This window comes from Homalodisca vitripennis, unplaced genomic scaffold (assembly GCF_021130785.1).
Source record: "Homalodisca vitripennis isolate AUS2020 unplaced genomic scaffold, UT_GWSS_2.1 ScUCBcl_936;HRSCAF=3909, whole genome shotgun sequence".
In the NCBI taxonomy this organism is placed as follows: Eukaryota; Metazoa; Arthropoda; class Insecta; order Hemiptera; family Cicadellidae; genus Homalodisca; species Homalodisca vitripennis.
The window spans coordinates 32,981-52,921 of NW_025777048.1; the positions used below are offsets into that span (position 1 = coordinate 32,981).

The 19,941-nt window shown below is 30.7% G+C and overlaps 2 protein-coding genes across 2 annotated transcripts; one reads left to right on the forward strand and one right to left on the reverse strand.

Moving 5' to 3' along the window:
* Nucleotides 1-2,284: 2,284 nt before the first annotated feature.
* Nucleotides 2,285-4,132, forward strand: LOC124371099 (piggyBac transposable element-derived protein 4-like). The gene is made up of 2 exons (XM_046829412.1): nucleotides 2,285-3,266; nucleotides 3,462-4,132. Exons 1-2 carry the CDS (start codon nucleotides 2,285-2,287, stop codon nucleotides 4,130-4,132), a joined length of 1,653 nt encoding a protein of 550 aa, XP_046685368.1.
* Nucleotides 4,133-15,108: 10,976 nt separating this feature from the next.
* LOC124371100 lies at nucleotides 15,109-17,871 on the reverse strand. Its single transcript, XM_046829413.1, has 2 exons — nucleotides 17,811-17,871; nucleotides 15,109-15,592 (listed from the first exon to the last, which is right to left on the reverse strand). Exons 1-2 carry the CDS (start codon nucleotides 17,868-17,870, stop codon nucleotides 15,323-15,325), a joined length of 330 nt encoding a protein of 109 aa, XP_046685369.1. The 5' UTR covers nucleotide 17,871; the 3' UTR covers nucleotides 15,109-15,322.
* Nucleotides 17,872-19,941: the final 2,070 nt, after the last annotated feature.

Below are 19,941 nucleotides of genomic sequence, written 5' to 3' on the forward strand. Positions count from 1 at the left end.
ACTTCAATAGGCTTTGCATAAGTTTCTTCATGCAGCATAGGAACTAATAACTCATCTAGCAGTTTGATAATTAAATATGTATTTTTCTAAAATGTTCAATCTCAACTACCAGATATGATCATTACTAATTACAATCTAGTCAAAATCTATTGAATGAAACAAAATTGTAAGCTTATATAAATTACCCTGTAATTTGTACAATTACTTTTGTATTTTATTAGGTCTCTTATTTCAAAAAACATTCATATTAGTAATACATAATATCTGTACCGACATTAAGTTCTGTAATTTTAGGTTAGGGATTCGTAGACGAATAAGGTTATAAGTTTCCTAGTTACTTGTTAGCTAGCTAAATCATTAAATACTTGAGTAAATACTTGTCTTCGTGTCAATATAAATTAAAATAAAACTTACATTTATTTTATCTTTCAATGAAACTCATTACACCCTGAGGAAAAGTGTTCAATGGAAATAGTTTTCTTTAAAATAAAACATTAACCGATTAAATTGAAGCTTAGAGCGACAACAGATGCAGCCAACTAAATACGGAAAGATTTAGCTTCCTTCAAATTTGGAGCTAGTGTTAACTCGTAGCCTATTATATAAAGCAAAGCAATGCGGACGCAAATGCAATCAAGCTGGTACTGAAGCCACTGAGTGTTTCATGATAACTCCATTTGTGTTAATGAACATTTTAATTGTGAGCAGTTGTTTGAGAACCCAGGGCTGGTAAAACACAGTTTTTTATATCTTACAAACTGCTTCCTTCTCATGTTTTTTATATATCTTAATGCCACTTCAACAGCACCGATGCCTCTATGGTTTTTTTCCTATTTTATACATTTATTTTTTATTTCATAACATTTCGGCAAGAAATCTGCTAGTAATAGGTTAGGTTGTTCTGCGTGTTGACCTTTTGATCTTGAAAATACACCATTCCTTAATTGTTTTTCATCTCAGTAAATCTTTCCTTTAAACTATTGGTAGTATGTACGCTGATAAATTTCAATACCGTAATATGTAATATACGGTTTTTTTGGCGCGCGCGCGCGTGTGTGTGTGTGTGTGTGTGTGTGTTGTGAGTGTGTGTTTTGTGTTGATGTTATATGATAATTAATCACCCGATTCAATTCGTCCACAATCTCCAGGGAAGCAACTCGAGCCTACGCACAGGCTTTCTGCCCATGTAGGCTCATTTCCTAGGCCACTTTAATTTGATGAGTGTAATATTTTCATGTTTAATGTTTTTTAAGTACACATTTAAATATTATAGTAACAAGATTATATAGATTTGATAGTAAATGTGCTAGCATGTAAATATTTTTGGGAAATAAATTATGATTTGATTTGATTTGATTTGATTTGATATTGACGGGTTTGATGGTAGCTATAAGCGCGTTTTGTAACAATGACATATAACGAACAACACAGCTTTTATGCATAGAATGAGCTTTCATTGCCTTTTTTTACCATAAGTTTCTCTATATTTACATGTACAGGATTAATAAACAGTTTCATAATACTTTGCAGTTTTGCTTACCATGAACGTTCATAATTTGTATACTAATTTAAATGTATGATTATGGAATTTATAAATTTTTTAATAACTCTTCCGAAATAGGGTATATATAAATAAATTAATAACAATTAAAAAACTTAAATAATTTAAAGTATAACTCATTTTTATGATTACTTTTATAATAATTAATAGTCTGAAAATGTATAGCTAATACATAGACTTACGTGACTGATATAAGGCTGTTAACCCTTTGAAGCACAGTGGCATCATAGTGAAACCACCTATGTTTTTATTTCTATTCCTTTCCCGCATAGTGGTGCATATACGAAACCACCTTCCAGAAGTGATTTAGGACGCATTCTAGTGGCAAATTACGTAACCGCTCCACTAGATTCGCCCAAATCCCGGCAGGAGCGTTGTTTGCCACGACTGGGTGAAAGAAGAGTCCATGCCTTGACTGAGTGTGACATATTTGTATTTCTTTTGTGCTTTGATCACTTTTGGTAAGTACAAACATATATTTTCAGTATAAATGTACTTAAATATATACATATAAACTATAATAATTAGATTTGAGATGCCAGGCGAATAAATATTAGGCGTTATTGTGGTGGTTTCACCACATGACCACCATGCATTTGGGGTCGGCCGTCGTTTATACTACGTACCAGTTGCTAAACCTGTTTTATATTGTTATTTTTACTATATAAAACTACTTATTACATTTTTTACAACTGCTTATTGATTTCAGGGGGTACTATAACCATGGAGAACAAATCCATAGAGGCTTGGCTGGTGGAAACTGAAGACATCCCATCTGATCCTGAATCAGAGGACGACGAAGATCAAGTATACCCGGATGTTGCTGAAGGAATATACACAGTTGCAGAAAATGGAATCTTAGAGGTAGATTATTTGGACCTAGCCCAAACAGCTGAAGGTAATGAAATCCCGATTTTAATTATTAATGAAAATGACTTTCAAGATAATCATAGTGCAGAGGGGGTAGAGCCTGGCATTCCCGAAGGTAATGCAGTCTTGGACGTTCAAAATCAGCCTATGGACGTTCAATTTGATGAGGACTCTGAGCCTTTGGCTAACAGACTTTACAAAGATAGTGTTACGTGGTATCAAAAGTACTACTCACCCAATAAGTCGTATGATTTCAATGAACGCACAGGTCCCCTAATTGACGCTTCAACCCCAGTTGATGTGTTTTCAGCTCTTTTTCCCGACGATCTAGTTGACAAACTTGTGTTTGAAACCAATGTTTACGCTACCCAAATAGGTGGGGGCGTTATCAGATTTCCAACAACAAGGAAAGAAATGAAAGTGTTTCTAGGCCTAAATATCCTAATGGGAATAAAAAAACTTCCCTCCTATCGTGATTACTGGTCTTCAGAGGCAGATTTGAGAGATGACTACATATCTTCATACATGTCTGTGAACAGATTTGGCTGGCTTTTAACAAATTTACATATAAACAATAATAATGACATGCCCGAACGAGATTCTCCTAATTATGACAAACTATATAAGATCAGGCCTCTCCTAAACAAGCTTCAAGAAACCTACAAAGCATGCTATGCTCCATCTCGATTTCAATCAATTGATGAGAGCATGATTCCATTCAAAGGTCGGAGTGGAATCAAGCAATATATGCCAGATAAGCCAACCAAACGTGGGTACAAAGTTTGGGTGAGGGCTGATGAAAAAGGCTTTATCAGCCAATTTCAAATCTACGAAGGTAAAAGGGCTGGAATAGTTGAAAAGAATCTTGGGCAAAGGGTAGTAACAGAACTCACTGAAGAATTAGTAAATAAGAATTATGTAATATATTGTGACAATTTTTTTAGCTCAGTCAATCTAATGATTTACTTACAGAAAAACAATATTCAAGCTTGTGGTACAACAAGAGCTGACAGACAATTTTTTCCAAAAGAGTGTTTGCCTGAAGGGAAACATATGAATCAAGGAGAACATGACTTCATGTCAACTATGACTGGAATTGTAGCTGTCGAATGGAAAGACAAGAGAGGTATCTACTTTCTTTCTAATTACCACAATCCTAACGAAGTGACAACTGTAAACAGAAAACAGGCAAACGGTGAAATTGTAGCTGTTCCATGCCCTATATTAGTAAAGGACTACAATGCTCACATGGGCTATGTCGATAAGGCAGACATGTTGAAATCTACCTACTCAATAGATCGCAAGTCCAAAAAGTGGTGGCACAGAATCTTCTGGCACTTTCTGGACACAACCATAGTAAACTCTTTTATCATATTTTCAATGCTATCCCAGGGAAAACCACTGACACTAAAAGAGTTTAGGAGAAGCGTGTCAAAAGCCCTTCTGGGAGTACCTCGTGGAGAAACTAGAGGAAGACGAAGTTCTTCAACTCCAATCAACAACTACAAACCAAAGGTTCCACAAGAACTTCGTTTTACGGAAAATGCACACATGCCAGTAAGAGGAACGTCTCGACGTTGTGCTCAATGCTCCAGCAAAGAAGAAGTTCATCGGTCGAAATGGGTATGTGAAACGTGTGGTGTTGCCCTTTGTTTGAGTGAACTAAAAGATTGTTTCCGAGCCTATCACCGAAAGGAATAAATAAAAAGTGTCCACATATGAAGTAATAATAACATTATCAACACAATCAGTTTTGGATTGTTAGAATAGTCATTTATTGATTGTATTAAATAAAAGTTGGTGGAGAAAATTTAATTTTATTTGCATACACCCAAAGACCGTACTTGCATAGTGGTTATGCAGTGAAACCACCTCAAAAATAAATATAAATTATGATTGACAAAATCTAAAAATAAATGTACTGTACTTACAAAGGTTATTTCTATAGGGAAACAATATAAAATCACTAAAATATTCATTTTTTTTAAAACGTGCTTCAAAGGGTTAAATTAATTTTTTGACATTTTCCTTCATTCAACTTTTAATTTTTGACAAATATCAATTTCTGGATTGGCAATCGGATCACTTCCTTAAGTAGATAATTCTCATATATCTCTACAATATAAATGCTGAAATAAATTAATCATACGAAATCATTGTGACACGCACTACACACGAATAACACAGTGTAATTACACGCACACTATATCCCTTAATAAAAAAGACACACACAAATTATTAATAAGAAACTGTACAGTACAATTTACAATAAGTATACACTGAACGACCAATCCCTCAAAACTGACGAGAGACCGATACTAAATGGTTTTACATCCGTAATTGGAGCTTTGTCTTTCTTCTTTGTTTAATTAATAAGAAACTGTACAGTACAATTCACAATAAGTATACACTAAACGACCAATCCCTGAAAACTGACGAGAGACCGATACTAAATGGTTTACATCCGTAATTGGAGCTTTGTCTTTCTTGTTTGTTTAATTAATAAGAAACTGTACAGTACAATTCACAATAAGTATAGACTGAACGACCAATCCCTGAAAACTGACGAGAGACCGATACTAAATGGTTTATATCCGTAATTGGAGCTTTGTCTTTCTTCTTTGTTTAATTAATAAGACACTGTACAGTACAATTCACAATAAGTATAAACTAAACGACCAATCCCTGAAAACTGACGAGAGACCGATACTAAATGGTTTACATCCGTAATTGGAGCTTTGTCTTTCTTCTTTGTTTAATTAATAATAAACTGTACAGTACAATTCACAATAAGTATAAACTGAACGACCAATCCCTGAAAACTGACGAGAGACCGATACTAAATGGTTTATATCCGTAATTGGAGCTTTGTCTTTCTTCTTTGTTTAATTAATAAGACACTGTACAGTACAATTCACAATAAGTATACACTAAACGACCAATCCCTGAAAACTGACGAGAGACCGATACTAAATGGTTTACATCCGTAATTGGAGCTTTGTCTTTCTTCTTTGTTTAATTAATAAGACACTGTACAATAGAGTTCACAATAAGTATACACTGAACGACCAATCCCTGAAAACTGACGAGAGACCGATAGTAAATGGTTTACATCCGTAATTGGAGCTTTGTCTTTCTTCTTTGTTTAATTAATAAGAAACTGTACAGTACAATTCACAATAAGTATACACTGAACGACCAATCCCTGAAAACTGACGAGAGACCGATACTAAATGGTTTACATCCGTAATTGGAGCTTTGTCTTTCTTCTTTGTTTAATTAATAAGACACTGTACAGTACAATTCACAATAAGTATACACCAAACGACCAATCCCTGAAAACTGACGAGAGACCGATACTAAATGGTTTACATCCGTAATTGGAGCTTTGTCTTTCATCTTTGTTTAATTAATAAGACACTGTACAGTACAATTCACAATAAGTATACACTAAACGACCAATCCCTGAAAACTGACGAGAGACCGATACTAAATGGTTTTACATCCGTAATTGGAGCTTTGTCTTTCTTCTTTGTTTAATTAATAAGAAACTGTACAGTACAATTCACAATAAGTATACACTAAACGACCAATCCCTGAAAACTGACGAGAGACCGATAGTAAATGGTTTTACATCCGTAATTGGAGCTTTGTCTTTCTTCTTTGTTTAATTAATAAGAAACTGTACAGTACAATTCACAATAAGTATACACTGAACGACCAATCCCTGAAAACTGACGATAGACCGATACTAAATGGTTTACATCCGTAATTGGAGCTTTGTCTTTCTTCTTTGTTTAATTAATAAGACACTGTACAGTACAATTCACAATAAGTATACACCAAACGACCAATCCCTGAAAACTGACGAGAGACCGATACTAATTGGTTTACATCCGTAATTGGAGCTTTGTCTTTCATCTTTGTTTAATTAATAAGACACTGTACAGTACAATTCACAATAAGTATACACTAAACGACCAATCCCTGAAAACTGACGAGAGACCGATACTAAATGGTTTACATCCGTAATTGGAGCTTTGTCTTTCTTGTTTGTTTAATTAATAAGAAACTGTACGGTACAATTCACAATAAGTATACACTAAACGACCAATCCCTGAAAACTGACGAGAGACCGATACTAAATGGTTTACATCCGTAATTCGAGCTTTGTCTTTCTTCTTTGTTTAATTAATAAGAAACTGTACGCCACGAACGACACGTAATACAAAGTGAACTGATACTTAACAGCTGTGAATATTTTCAGCTGAAGTTCATCAAAGAGGCAGAAACATTTGTTCACATTTAAAATTTAGAAAGTAATATTTTAAATTTGTAAAGTGCTTGATCAGTAGTGTAATGCAGATTGCAAAGACGAAGTTTCACCAATTGTTCTACGTAAAACATTATAGGCCTAATATTACAACACAGCCATAATGTTTTTTCTATTTTAATTCCAGGTTTTCCCGACATTTTGTGCTGCTATCAAATTTGTGTGTTGTTTTTGTAACATTCTGTAATTATTGTGTGAGTGCTAATTGTTATAATACATTAATAGAGATTGAAGATGTTTAAAGTGCATAAAAACCTATACTTATTTATTAAAGTTATTGAACTCATTTTGCACATTGAAGTGAGTATATTGGTCGCATACCTCAAATAACCTAAGTAGCATACAAATTAAAAGGTTGTGTTTCTATGTGTGAATATTGTTAACAGTTTAGATAATCAAGTTTTAAACTAATTGGATTTAAAATAATTTGTTGTAATTTACATTTTTTAATCTGCAGTCAGAATTGGTCACATAAGTTCAAATTAAGTAGCATACAAATCACATGTGTGAATAACTACTTATTGTTAATAGTGTAGGAATTGGTTTTAAATTAATTTCTGTTGGCCAGTTCCGACATTATACTGTAATTTTAAATTACTAATTTTATAACAAGTATATTTTTTTAATTTACAACTTAATTTATCGTAATGCTATTGAATGTACAATATTTTTTGTTAATCCTTCAGGAGTGTACATAAACAAATAAGATGGTTTTCCAATAGGGCTAAAGTATAATAAGTGGCCACCATCACAATCGAATTATTGATATTTCTGAATAGCCTATCCAAACTACTATCCGAAATTGGAATATAGTTATTTAAAGGCTGAAGTATAATAAGCAGCCACCATCACAATAGCATTATTGATATTTCTGAATAGCCTATCCAAACTACTGAATTTCATTATAGTTATTTATTCGGTAAAATTTAATTAAATTTTTAATTATAAATTGTTGATGTTGGAGTGTTTTATATTGGATCCGACAGACTGTGCTACGACACGTAATACAAAGTGAACTGATACTTAACAGTTGTGAATATTTTCAGCTGAAGTTCACCAAAGAGGCAGAAACATTTGTTTACATTTAGATTACGTTATTATGAAGTGCTTGATCAGTAGTCTAATGCAGATTGCAAAGTTAAATTTTCACCAATTGTTCTATGTAAACATTATAATATTACAACACAGCCATACGTTTAATCAATTATAGTCTTGAAAGCATAGAGTAAGCATAAACATATAAAAATAACACCACTTCTTATTTCAATATATTCTGTACTCACTTTGGAGGATAGAGATTATCCAGATATAAAATTGGAAGTTTTAGCTTTTAAGTGAAATTCTTAGTAAATTCTTAAGTGTTGATCTTGGAAGAATGCGCTACGATCGGAGTTTCAAATGTTTTTCTATTTTAATTCCAGGTTTTCCCGACAGTTTGTGCTGCTATCAATGTGTGTGTGTTGTTTTGTAAGGTTCATGTTTCAAAAGTAAATACGGCAAATAACATTAAAATATAATAGAATAAAGTTATAAAAAGTGTACTACGTGGCCGCGTTATAAGTTTATAAAGGCCAGCCAACAGGCAAAAGGAAGAAAATAAAAAATAAAAACATTGTGTAATTATTGTGTGAGTGCTAAAATTGTAATAGTACATTAATAGAGATTATTGGTCGCATTACCTCAAATAACCTAAGTAGCATACAAATCAAAAGGTTGTGTTTCTATGTGTGAATAAACTATTGTTGACATTTTAGATAATCAAATTTTTAAACTAATGGATTTCAAATAATTTGTTGTAATTTACATTTTTAATCTGCAGTCAAAATTGGTCAGATAAGTTCAAATTAAGTAGCATACAAATCACATGTGTGAATAACTATTGTTAATAGTGTAGGAATTGGTTTTAAATTAAATTCTGTTGGCCAGTTCTGATACTATACTGTAATTTTAAATAACTATAATGAAATTCAGTAGTTTAGATTAGGCTAATCAGGAATATCAATAGAGGTTATCCAGATATAAAATTGGAAGTTTTAGTAAAATACACTTTTAACTGAAATTGGTAAATATTAAGTGTGCAGTGATTGATCAGTTAATTTTTGGTTTATAAATAAATTGTTTTTTTATCTTGGTATGTTTTAAATTGGATCCAGCAGAATGCGCTACGATCGCAGTTTCAAATGTTTTTCTATTTTAATTCCAGGTTTTCCCGACAGTTTGTGCTGCTATCAAATTTGTGTGTTGTTTTCTACCATCGTGTAATTATTGTGTGAGTGCTAATTGTAATATTAAATTAATAGAGAATCACATGTGTCAAAAAACTATTGTTAATAATGTAGGAATTGGTTTTAAATTAAATTCTGTTGGCCAGTTCTGATACTATACTGTAATTTTAAATACCTATAATGAAATTCAGTAGTTTAGATAGGCTAATCAGAAATATCAATAATTCGATTGAGATGGTGGCTGCTTATTATACTTCAGCCTTTAAATAACTATAATTTGGATCGTCATTTTAGTAGTTTAGATAGGCTATTCAGATACATCAATAATTTGAATGTGATGGTGGCCACTTATTGTACTTCAGACCTATAGTGAATACTTATTTAGTATATTAGATATATATATACTTCAGCCTTTAAATAACTATAATCTAATTCGGATCATCATTTTAGTAGTTTAGATAGGCTATTCAGAAATATCAATTCGATTGAGATGGTGGCCGCTTATTATACTTCTCCCTTTAAATAACTATAATCTAATTTGGATCGTCATTTTAGTACTTTAGATAGGCTATTCAGATATATCAATAATTCGATTGTGATGGTGGCCACTTATTGTACTTCAGACCTATAGGGAATACTTATTTAGTTTATTAGATAAATTAAATTCTGTTGGCCAGTTCCGATTACTATACTGTAATTTTAAATAATTATAATGTAATTCGGTAGTTTAGATAGATTAATCAGAAATATCAATAATTTGATTGTGATGGTGGCCACTTATTGTACTTCAGACCTATAGGGAATACTTCTTTAGTATTTTAGATACTGTAGTCTATGTTGTTATACATTTTTATCTAGAAGTTACTTAATTAAAATTACATATTGAATAAGTTACTCATATTCATTGTGTACTATTATACAGAATTTTATTTTTACAGAAAAATGCCACGTCTTCGTGGAAGAGGACGAATATTTATTCAATCATGTGATTTATATGCTACTTAATTTGAACTTATGTGACCAAACTGTTAACAATAGTTATTCACACATAGAAAAAAAACCTTTTGATTTGTATGCTACTTAGGTTATGCGACCAATATACTCACTTCGTTCAATAAATTTTCAAAATTAGTTCAATAACTTCAATGAATGACTATAGTTTTTTTATGTACTTCAAACATCTTCAATCTCTATTAATGTATTATTACAATTAGCACTCACACAATGTTACAAAGCAACACACATATTTGATAGCAGCACAAACTGTCAGGAAAACCTGGAATTAAAATAGAAAACATTTGAAACTGTGATCGTAGCGCATTCTGCTGGATACAATGTAAAACATTCCAAGATGGTCCACCCAAATAGGAGGAGTTCAGCTCCATACACACGCACACAAGAACTATAAAGATAATAAAATTCGGTAGTTTAGATAGGCTAATTAGAAATATCAATAATTTGATTGCGATGTTGGCCGCCGCTTATTATAATTCAGCCTTTAAATAACTATAATCTAATTCAGTTTGTCATTTTAGTAGTTTAGATAGGCTATTCAGAAATATCTATAATTTGATTGTGATGGTGGCCACTTATTATACTTCAGCCCTATACGGAATACTTATTTAGTATTTTAGATAAATTAAATTCTGTTGGCCTGTTCTGATACTATACTGTAATTTTAATTAACTATAATTAAATTCTTATAACGTGTACAGGACAACGTCTGTCGGGTCTGCTAGTATATATATCAATGTACGAAAGATTAATTTCCTATTAACTAAATGAAGTTTTCGTTGTATCATGATCGCTTTATTCCTATCCATATAATTATTTTTAATCAGCATTGATGTTAAGTTCTATATTCATTATGTTTTATTTAATATGTGATAGGATACGTATGTCTATATCGTGCATGAGTGTGTGTTTTTGTCCAAAATTATAATGGAATTTCGCTTCGACTATGAATTTAATGTTAGCAAAAAGTTTTATATTTATCACAGTTTTTGGAATCCTGTCTGGCATTTTCTGTTACCTTTTCAATAGACCTTGTCTAAGAGTTTTATGTGTTTCAAAGGTGGTTTTTATTTTGTACTTTCTAACCTATGATTCCTATATTCTGCGATAACACAGCACATGAAGGATTTAACATAAACGTAAACTTGTATTTTTTCTGATTAACTGACTCAACTCAATTCTTCGGTTTCGTATGAACTTGTGTAATACTGACTAAGTGTGAAATTTCTGTCTAATATGCCATTCAATTTCCATATTTCTCTTTGAATCATTCTTTATCTGAGCATAAGCTCTTTTTATATAAAAAAATTAGGCAAGTACTTATTTGATTAATTATTTTGTTATTTATTTGATAGTTTAAATGTGTTCATGTTCGTTTTTTCATATATAAACCGTAATCTTAAGGACATACCTGTCTCTTGTAATACAGAAATTGAAGCTAACTTAGGACTCAAACTTCTGTTGTGAGGCAGATGAAAGGAGAAATACTATATTATTAGTGTAATTCAAAAGTATACAATATGGATTTTGCATGAGGAAAAGCAATTCAATTTCATAAATATATTTTTATCAAACTTTCGGTTTCTAACAAGCTAAGACGAAGGTTTTGGTGGTCTTTAAATATACTAACAAAAATAGGAGGCAGTGTAGAACTCATTGCGGTTTCCTCATGTTGGCGATGGATTCTACTCTCGAACTATAATGAATATTATTCAGTAACGTAGTTAAAGCCCTTCAATAATAAACCAGTACAGAGAGTTTAGTACTTAAAAGAAACTTTATAAATTACGAAGGTAATTAAATAATAAACACACTACATTATTGGTTTATATCGGAAATGTTTTTTATTAGTATGGTTAAAATTATTTACTACTAAGGTTGTATTCTTTATAATTTGTATTATATTGAAAATAAAAATATGTAAAAAAATAGTGCTGCAAATTATACAGTACAAAAGGTCTTAAAGTTTGTCAGAGGTAACATATGAAGGTTGGAAATATGTTCCTCTAACAATAATAAGCCATGGCTCACTACCTCTATATCCAGTATTTATTTAGTGTTATTCCTAAGATGGTTAGTCTGGTACTTTTGTTGTAAGTTACTCTTTTTCCGTCTAAGATAGTGTGTCACTTTCTGTTCAAAAAGGATTAGTGCTTAAAATCATTATTTTTTACATTACAATATATAAATTACAACCATACAAATTGTCATATAATGTTATTGATTTACTACCAAGCAACCAAAACAACAAAAACACTTCCGTTTTAATTTTTTTCTAACCCCAGGATGAAACACCTGGTGACACGAACATCGTTATAAAGTAGGCAGGTTTCCTTTGCCTGCATAAAATTTATTTCAAAAGTCACGAAATAAAGGTACAAACACTTTTATACTTTTCCTTGAGTTAATATCCGCACATATTCAGTTGAAATGTTTTAATAAAGTCTGTTTAAAACTGTGCAATAACACAAGGTATTTTAATACAGATAATTATGACTATGGCTTTGTTATACACATACTTGCTATTCAGTTTTATCTCCCCTCTAAAATACTCTGTATGCCAGTAATTACAAAAAAAAGAATTAACTAAATAATTAATTATTCTATATTACAATTACTAATAAGATTATTATGTAATACAATAAAATTAATAAAATAATTACTGTATGTTGTTAATATCAGTTCTTCGAATGTTTTAATAATAGGCTTAAAATATTATTATCTACCATTTTATAATTCTTATTACCATTATTGTCAATTCATAGCATAATTTCGTATAGTTTCACTGAAAAGCTTTCAGAAATGTTATATAATATTAAAATACATAATTGACACAAATTTATCCTTTCAAAATGTTATTGGATATCTGAAAGACGTCACACGTACTTAGAGCTTTTACTTCAGTGATGCTTTTAAGATGTCTGTGAGAAAAATATTAGAGAATTCCTAAGTAAGATGCTGTCCAACATCATAATGGTAGTAAATATTGAGTTATGAAATAATGGCGTCGTTTACATATTTATCATCAAAGATTGTGTTTATCACCTTTTATAGATCCTACAGCTTGGGGGAGATGTTTTTAACACTGAGGGTGAGGGCGAACACAAAAGGATTAATTTTTTTCTAGCGATAAACACCACGCATAATATAATATATGCATTAGAATTAGTAGAGGATAAATTTTATTTAGAAATCTGAGTTTTATGAGGAGTAGATGTACAAATTGAATTTAGGAATCAGTATATCGGATTAATCACGTTTACGTAGCTGAGCAAAATTGTCTTCCAGTTTTAACAGTTGTAGAACAACCTATCACAAACAAGCCACTTAAACATTAAAGAAGAAAGGGCATGGAAATGTCAAATCCAAATATTTTTCTCAACTGAAAAAATTAACACATTCCTTGACAGGGATTTGTTATGTCAAAATAAAAAAGACAAACTCCCATTACATTTGAGTACTTTATCAATATTGAAAAACATGTAAGAGATCCCTATTCTACAAAGTGGTTTTTGGGTGCTCATAATAAAATGTGGATTACAACAAATTTTATCTTGTATATAAACGTAAATGTTACAGAATATATTGCATACTTCCATTAATTTTAAAATGAGATTTGCGTTGGTAAAAATTATTCGAACATCTATTTACAATTTAGATTTATGTTATGTAATAACCTATATAAAATATTGGCAAATTCAAATTGCCGCTATCTTGGACACTTTTATTGGTTAAGACAATCTATCAAACTCAATGAAGCCATTTGTAAATACTGCATCTATAGCACGTGTAGTCTGAATCTATTAAGAACCATGGTAGCTATTTTTGTCATGACTATGCCTGCAATATTGCGTGCTACTTAATACTTTGTACCCCCACATCTGCAAATAAAATAAAATACAAATGGCCTTCCATTTTTAAACCTTAAGAGATTGTCAGAGATTAAAATAATTCGTAATATAATTTTAAAAACTTATAGTTTTTGTTTTTTTTTGCGAATAAGTCGAGTTTAAATCTCTGCTCGAATTTAAATGGTCATCATCTTGCAGCTTTTTAATGTTTATGACTACCTAATTCTGCAAAGTTTAATATAATATTTAAAATTTGCATATTAAATATATAAATATATATATATATATATATATATATATATATATATATATATATATATATATATATATATATATAATTTCGGATTATTGTAGAATTAAATTCTGGAGTTCATTATAGAAGGAAGAAAGCACATAAATCCCTGGAAATTGCATAATGAGGGCGATTGCTGTAGACAGATTTCTATAATGATCCAACGATAAAACTTTCCGTTCTTAATGTTTAAGTTAGATGATGAAAATTATGCGGTGAAAATATTATTTTTTTTCTGAAGTTGCAATGACGTTTCTGAACAGAAATATTTTATTTACAACCTGATAGTGTTAACAATTAAACCTTTTAAGAGTATTATAACCCTATTCTTTACGTGCAATAGTTTGACGTCAACATTATATTAATCTATAAAAGACATAAATGGAAGTAATTAATTGCTACTTTGTTGTGAATTTGTCTGCTGGTCCCCTGTGTGAGGTAATTGTTCCCTTCTAGCAGAACCATTTAGGTTTATATTTGTTAATTAATAAAGGACAACAGCCTCAAGCAATGAAATGTGAACACTGTTTGTCTGCTTGTCCTTAAATATTTTACTGTGTTATCAACAACTGTCAATCACCTTCCAATTCCAATGTTCGCCATCAGAGACTTATATATAAAACTGGTAGTGCTACCGTAGCAAAGGGCATCGTATTTTGTAATCTTAGTAGCATTGTATATTTGTAAATAATAAACACACGATTTCCTTCTACGATTACCTTGGAGCCGTTTAGGAAAAATAATCATATGTATTTCATACATTAATTGCCAATACTAAATTTAATGAAATAAAAAAATTAATTTACTGAATAAAATATTTATATTTTATGTTTTTTTTATTTATTTAAGTAAAGTCAGTTTAAATTATAAAGGATTTAATATTAAAAGACACATGCTATATTACCGGAAATCTGGAAAGGTCTGTGGTAGGTCTAACAAAAAGTAAGGCTTTGTAATTTTGTTAATTATTTTAAAGCTTCATTCATGAAAATATATTTGAGAAGTGCTAAATAAAGAAGTAGGTAGGGAGGAGATCCCTATTTAATGAGATCTCCACCTGAAATTCATTTATGTGCAAGTGGGAAGGTAACATGTAGGAGGTTTCGCTAGTGGCATTCCTTGAGGCTTTCATTGTTGTAGACGAGCTGCTGCGAGGTAGTATGGTTTTTTATACATTTACAAAGGGTATGGATATTGACCTCCCGCAGGTTTGGCACTAAATCCTTGGCACATATTATCATAGCCTCTACGGTCATGGTCTAAACCTGCGCCTGCATGCACTCCTAGCAGATTTGCACTGATCCCAAGTCCTGAAAGTGAATCCGATGAACGAAGAGCAATTGGTTTACTCATTGGGTTTGCTCCATGTTCATTTAGTACTTCTAAAGTTGAGTTCATACTGCTGAATGTTATGGGAGGTAATTCTGCATAGCTGTAGTCTTCTTCCTGAAAATGATCAATATATACTGTGTGTGTATGTACTGAATATATGTCAATAGTTACTACACAAACGTAGTCAACATGTAATATTGTATGCTTGAATGCTATTATCACCTTGTTTTAGATAAATATAACTATTGATAGAATGATCATAATTTTATAAATGCATTGTATAGATGCGCTATGTGACTATATCAGCTACTCTAATCATAATCAAAATCATAGTTTTTTTTTAAAGATTACAGAGGCAAAATTAGTGCACAATGGTACTTTTTCGCATTTAACATAAAAAAACTTAATTGTATACGGACGACAAATATAAAACGAATGAAAGGAATGTGATATCTATCATTATTACAATGAAAAAACAAGTTTATCTCTATCCACTTTTTCTGAACTGTCGTATTATTATTTATTATAAGTACTCATACATTTTATAAACGATACTTTCAAGAATATTTTTATTTTAAAAACCTAACAATATATGGCTCTAAAGATATTTAACATCTTTACACATAAACGTGGCACCATGAAAAATATAATTTATTATCAAATACTTCTACTTTTCATTCTATATCACTGAGAGGCGGTCTGTCTAAATCGGTAAGCAAAATCAAACTTTGCTAACTGTATCATTTATGAAAACCTTTTAGTTTTTAGGGAACCTCAAATATATAGATACTGCTATTTTAAATGATATTACGCGACTTCCCCCATAAACTTTCAAGAGGCTAATAATACCGCATAACATTAAAGTGAACTCACAATTCTGTGTAGACGTTGCTACACTTAAGTATATTATATTACTTGAGTGTTGAGAACCAAATAGTGGTAATCTAAACTTTAACTGGTGAGTTTGATTGAAGCCGATCCAGGTCCTCTTGGTCTAACTAATAATACTAGCTGTGCAGTTGTTTTAAAATTATATTAGTCATAGTTTAAATTGTCTCAATTCATTTTAATAATAAAAAGACCTTCATAAATGTACATATTTTTATTTGGAACAAAAGGATGAATGTGAAAGATGCAGTATAAAACATATATTTTTTATATAAAGATTTTTATTATTGATTATATTACTTGTAGGCAACAGGATAGACGTTTGGTTAAAGTAGACGTTTACCATAGTTGTACTTTACATATTATTTATTAACCTGTAAAATAATTTTCTATACAATACCCCAGTTTATGTTTATGTGTAGAGGCTTACAATGACAACACTTATTTATCAGAATGTCGTCTTACTTCTTATCCACGAAAGGTTTTTTTTTAAATATTGCATACTACTTGATCTGTTAAACGATATTAATGTGGTAACTACTATATTGGCCAATCCGGCAAATGAATTAATAGAACACTTTTATTAATACCTAAATATTTAACTATTTTCTACCCGTTGTAAAAGAACTTAAACACAACTCAATATTCAATTTCTGTTACATTGATTATGTATATTACAGACAAATTTAAAAAACCACAACATTTTACATTAGCCAATATGTGTACAGTTCAGAAGTAGTGAAAGTTTTTTTAGATATACGTTATATAAAAAAATAAATTCGATCAATACTGATAAATGTACTGTTATATAATAAACGTGACAATATGTAGCAAATATAACCCCAAATTTTGGTATTCGTAATATTATTTGACCACAAAATAGGATTGAGATATATATATATATATATATATATATATACATATATATATTTGTGGCAACTCATGAGAAATATTGATTGTCTTTATCTAATAGTTACATAAATGTAACTGCAGTTACAAATTATGCAATAATTTTACCTTCATAAATAATAAAATTTGGTGTTATTACGTGTGTTAAAAGAACAATACTTGTTATGCCAAATAATCACTTTTCATTTTATGATTATTATTATGAAATTCATATTTAGAATACTGCCAATTATTTATTTAAATTTGAAATATATTAATATTTTCTCCTGCGTTGATGTAACTAAACTTATTTAAATACCAGCCTCAAATAAACTCTCATATGAATTCCATAGTCATAAGGCATAAAAATAAATATATTAACATAGAAAAAATATTCTAAGGGTTTGTATTTTTTCAGTTGTTATCTGAAAGTCGTCAATGGATTACAACCTTTAGTGATATACTTATTACCATTGTATTTTAACATAAATATGTATTTACATTGGAATTATTAGTTATTAATAACGAAATATATGAAAACTTAAATATATTTTACCGTTGTATCGCTGCAAAATAGCTTTACTACCATCCAGAAACATATAAGTTTCTTAAACATCATTTCCTGTAACAAAATCATAAAATATAGTTCGTTATATAATCTTATCGCTAATAGTTTTTACTAATGAGAACGATGATAATTAGTCGCTAAAGCTCAGTCAAAAACCATTGCGTTGCGCTTCATCACCAATCTTGGGGTTGCTTTTGTAGCTGTTGTAAATGAAGCTGGGTGCAAAATTTCTAGTCTAAAGGTAAGGTATTTTATGACATATTGTACGGACGGACATAAATAGTTTACTTCTGGAATTATGTTCGAGTAATTTTAATTTATGAATGCATTGTTAGCAAATGCCTAGATTTCAAAATTATTAATCTTGTCGTAATATTTCCGTGCACCAATATACACAAAAAGACGTGAATATAAAATAATATATCTGCCAATGAATAACAACAGATTCATAATTTTGTATGGGTTTTTTTAGCTTTCTTAGGATAAAAAGCTTATAAAAGTCCGGAGTAATAAGGTATTTTGGATGGCTAAGGTTTAGAGTAGTTACCGCCTCCTGTCGAGACTCATGAGGAATAGTTTAGGGCACTATTCTCGTCATGTCAGCTGGGAAGAAAGAGAAGTCAGCTCTGAACTAAAATATTCAGTCTAAGCAAGTCTAAGGCATGAATCTATGATTCTTAGAAATAAACCCCACCAACTCCAACAGTCATCTCCCGCAGTAAACTAGACCTTTCTCGACATTTGCAGTCAGTGATGTGCCACTCTTATATCAGCCATAATGTTGCCCACACTTATGTAACGCAACGGCTTTTGTTGTACCCACTGTGGGTTCGACTAGAAGGTATAGTCCAGCCAGAATTAAACCCTACTGGGTATTTTGTATTGTTAGTGCTCATACTTCTTGGTAAAAGAGTAGAAAGAGAGGGTTCAATTATCTAAACAAATATTGGGATGCTTCGAATTGTAGATCTATGCCTAATTAGTCTTTTAAACTCGAGACTCCAACGTCATCATTTTATTTGTAACTATTATGAGTAACAGGGTACTAATAAGGAATATATGGTACGTTTTGAAATGGGTGTATACGTTTTAGTTATTAATTTTATCTAGACTATAATACTGTAATTTATGTTTTAGAATCAGTAAAGTTAAAATTATGTCTGACCACCAGTTAGAAACCTGAGATAACATGTATGTGTAAATTTATCCAAAAAGATTTTTTAATTAGGATACAAATTTAACCAAGTTTGAATTTCATACGTTCATTAAATTTAAAAATATACTTTTTGTACAAAACAAAAATACAAAGACAGGAAGTAAACTGAGCATAGAAATATACTTCATGAGACGTATCTAACTTATTTTTACCTGTCAAAAAATACTGTAAGGTTATATGGAGTAAAGCATAGTCACTTTGTCTAAATTTTTAAATGCTATAATGTTAAGGCAGAGGAAATTATAAAAGTAGCCAAAGAAGTACATTTCTCTTTACTAGGGTATATGGTATTAATAACGAATACTTTAATATGAATTTCATGCAAATAAGACATCAAAATAACATTAACACAGTAAAAATATTTTCAACAGTTTATATTTATTCAGTTTTTATCCTACCGTCGTCAATGGATTTCAACCTTTACAGATATATTTCTTACTGTTGTATTTTAACATAAATATGTATTCACATTGACGGTAAAGGTAAATAAAGCGTATATAATGAAATATATAATCACTTAAATATACTTTACCGTTGTATCGCTGCGAACAATCGCTACTACCAGCCAGAAATACATAAGAGTCTTAATCATCGTTTCCTGTAACAACAACTTAAATATCACTTGCCGTAACATTAAATATCATTTCCTGTAACAATAACATATAGCATAGTTCGTTATATAATCGTATCTGTCATATGTTTGAGTTTTTACTAATATAACAATGATATAATCGCTAAAGCTTAATCCAGTCCCATGGAGTGGGATGCTTCATCACCAAACTCGGTGTTACTTCTGTAGAAATTAAGCTGTGTGCAGAATTACAAGTCTAAAAATAAGTTATTATATGAGATATTTTCCTTTTGTAATTATATTACAATAAACATAAAAAAATTATTACCAAA

Excerpts from the sequence above, each read along its gene's own strand:
- LOC124371099 (XM_046829412.1), top strand. The coding sequence starts at position 2,285 with ATGGAGAACAAATCCATAGAGGCTTGGCTGGTGGAAACTGAAGACATC. Across the intron at positions 3,267-3,461 it reads CCAATTTCAAATCTACGAAG|AGTGTTTGCCTGAAGGGAAA; the intron begins GTAAAAGGGCTG and ends TTTTTCCAAAAG.
- LOC124371100 (XM_046829413.1), bottom strand. The coding sequence starts at position 17,870 with ATGTTTAAGAAACTTATATGTTTCTGGATGGTAGTAAAGCTATTTTGC. Across the intron at positions 15,593-17,810 it reads TATTTTGCAGCGATACAACG|GAAGAAGACTACAGCTATGC; the intron begins GTAAAATATATT and ends GATCATTTTCAG.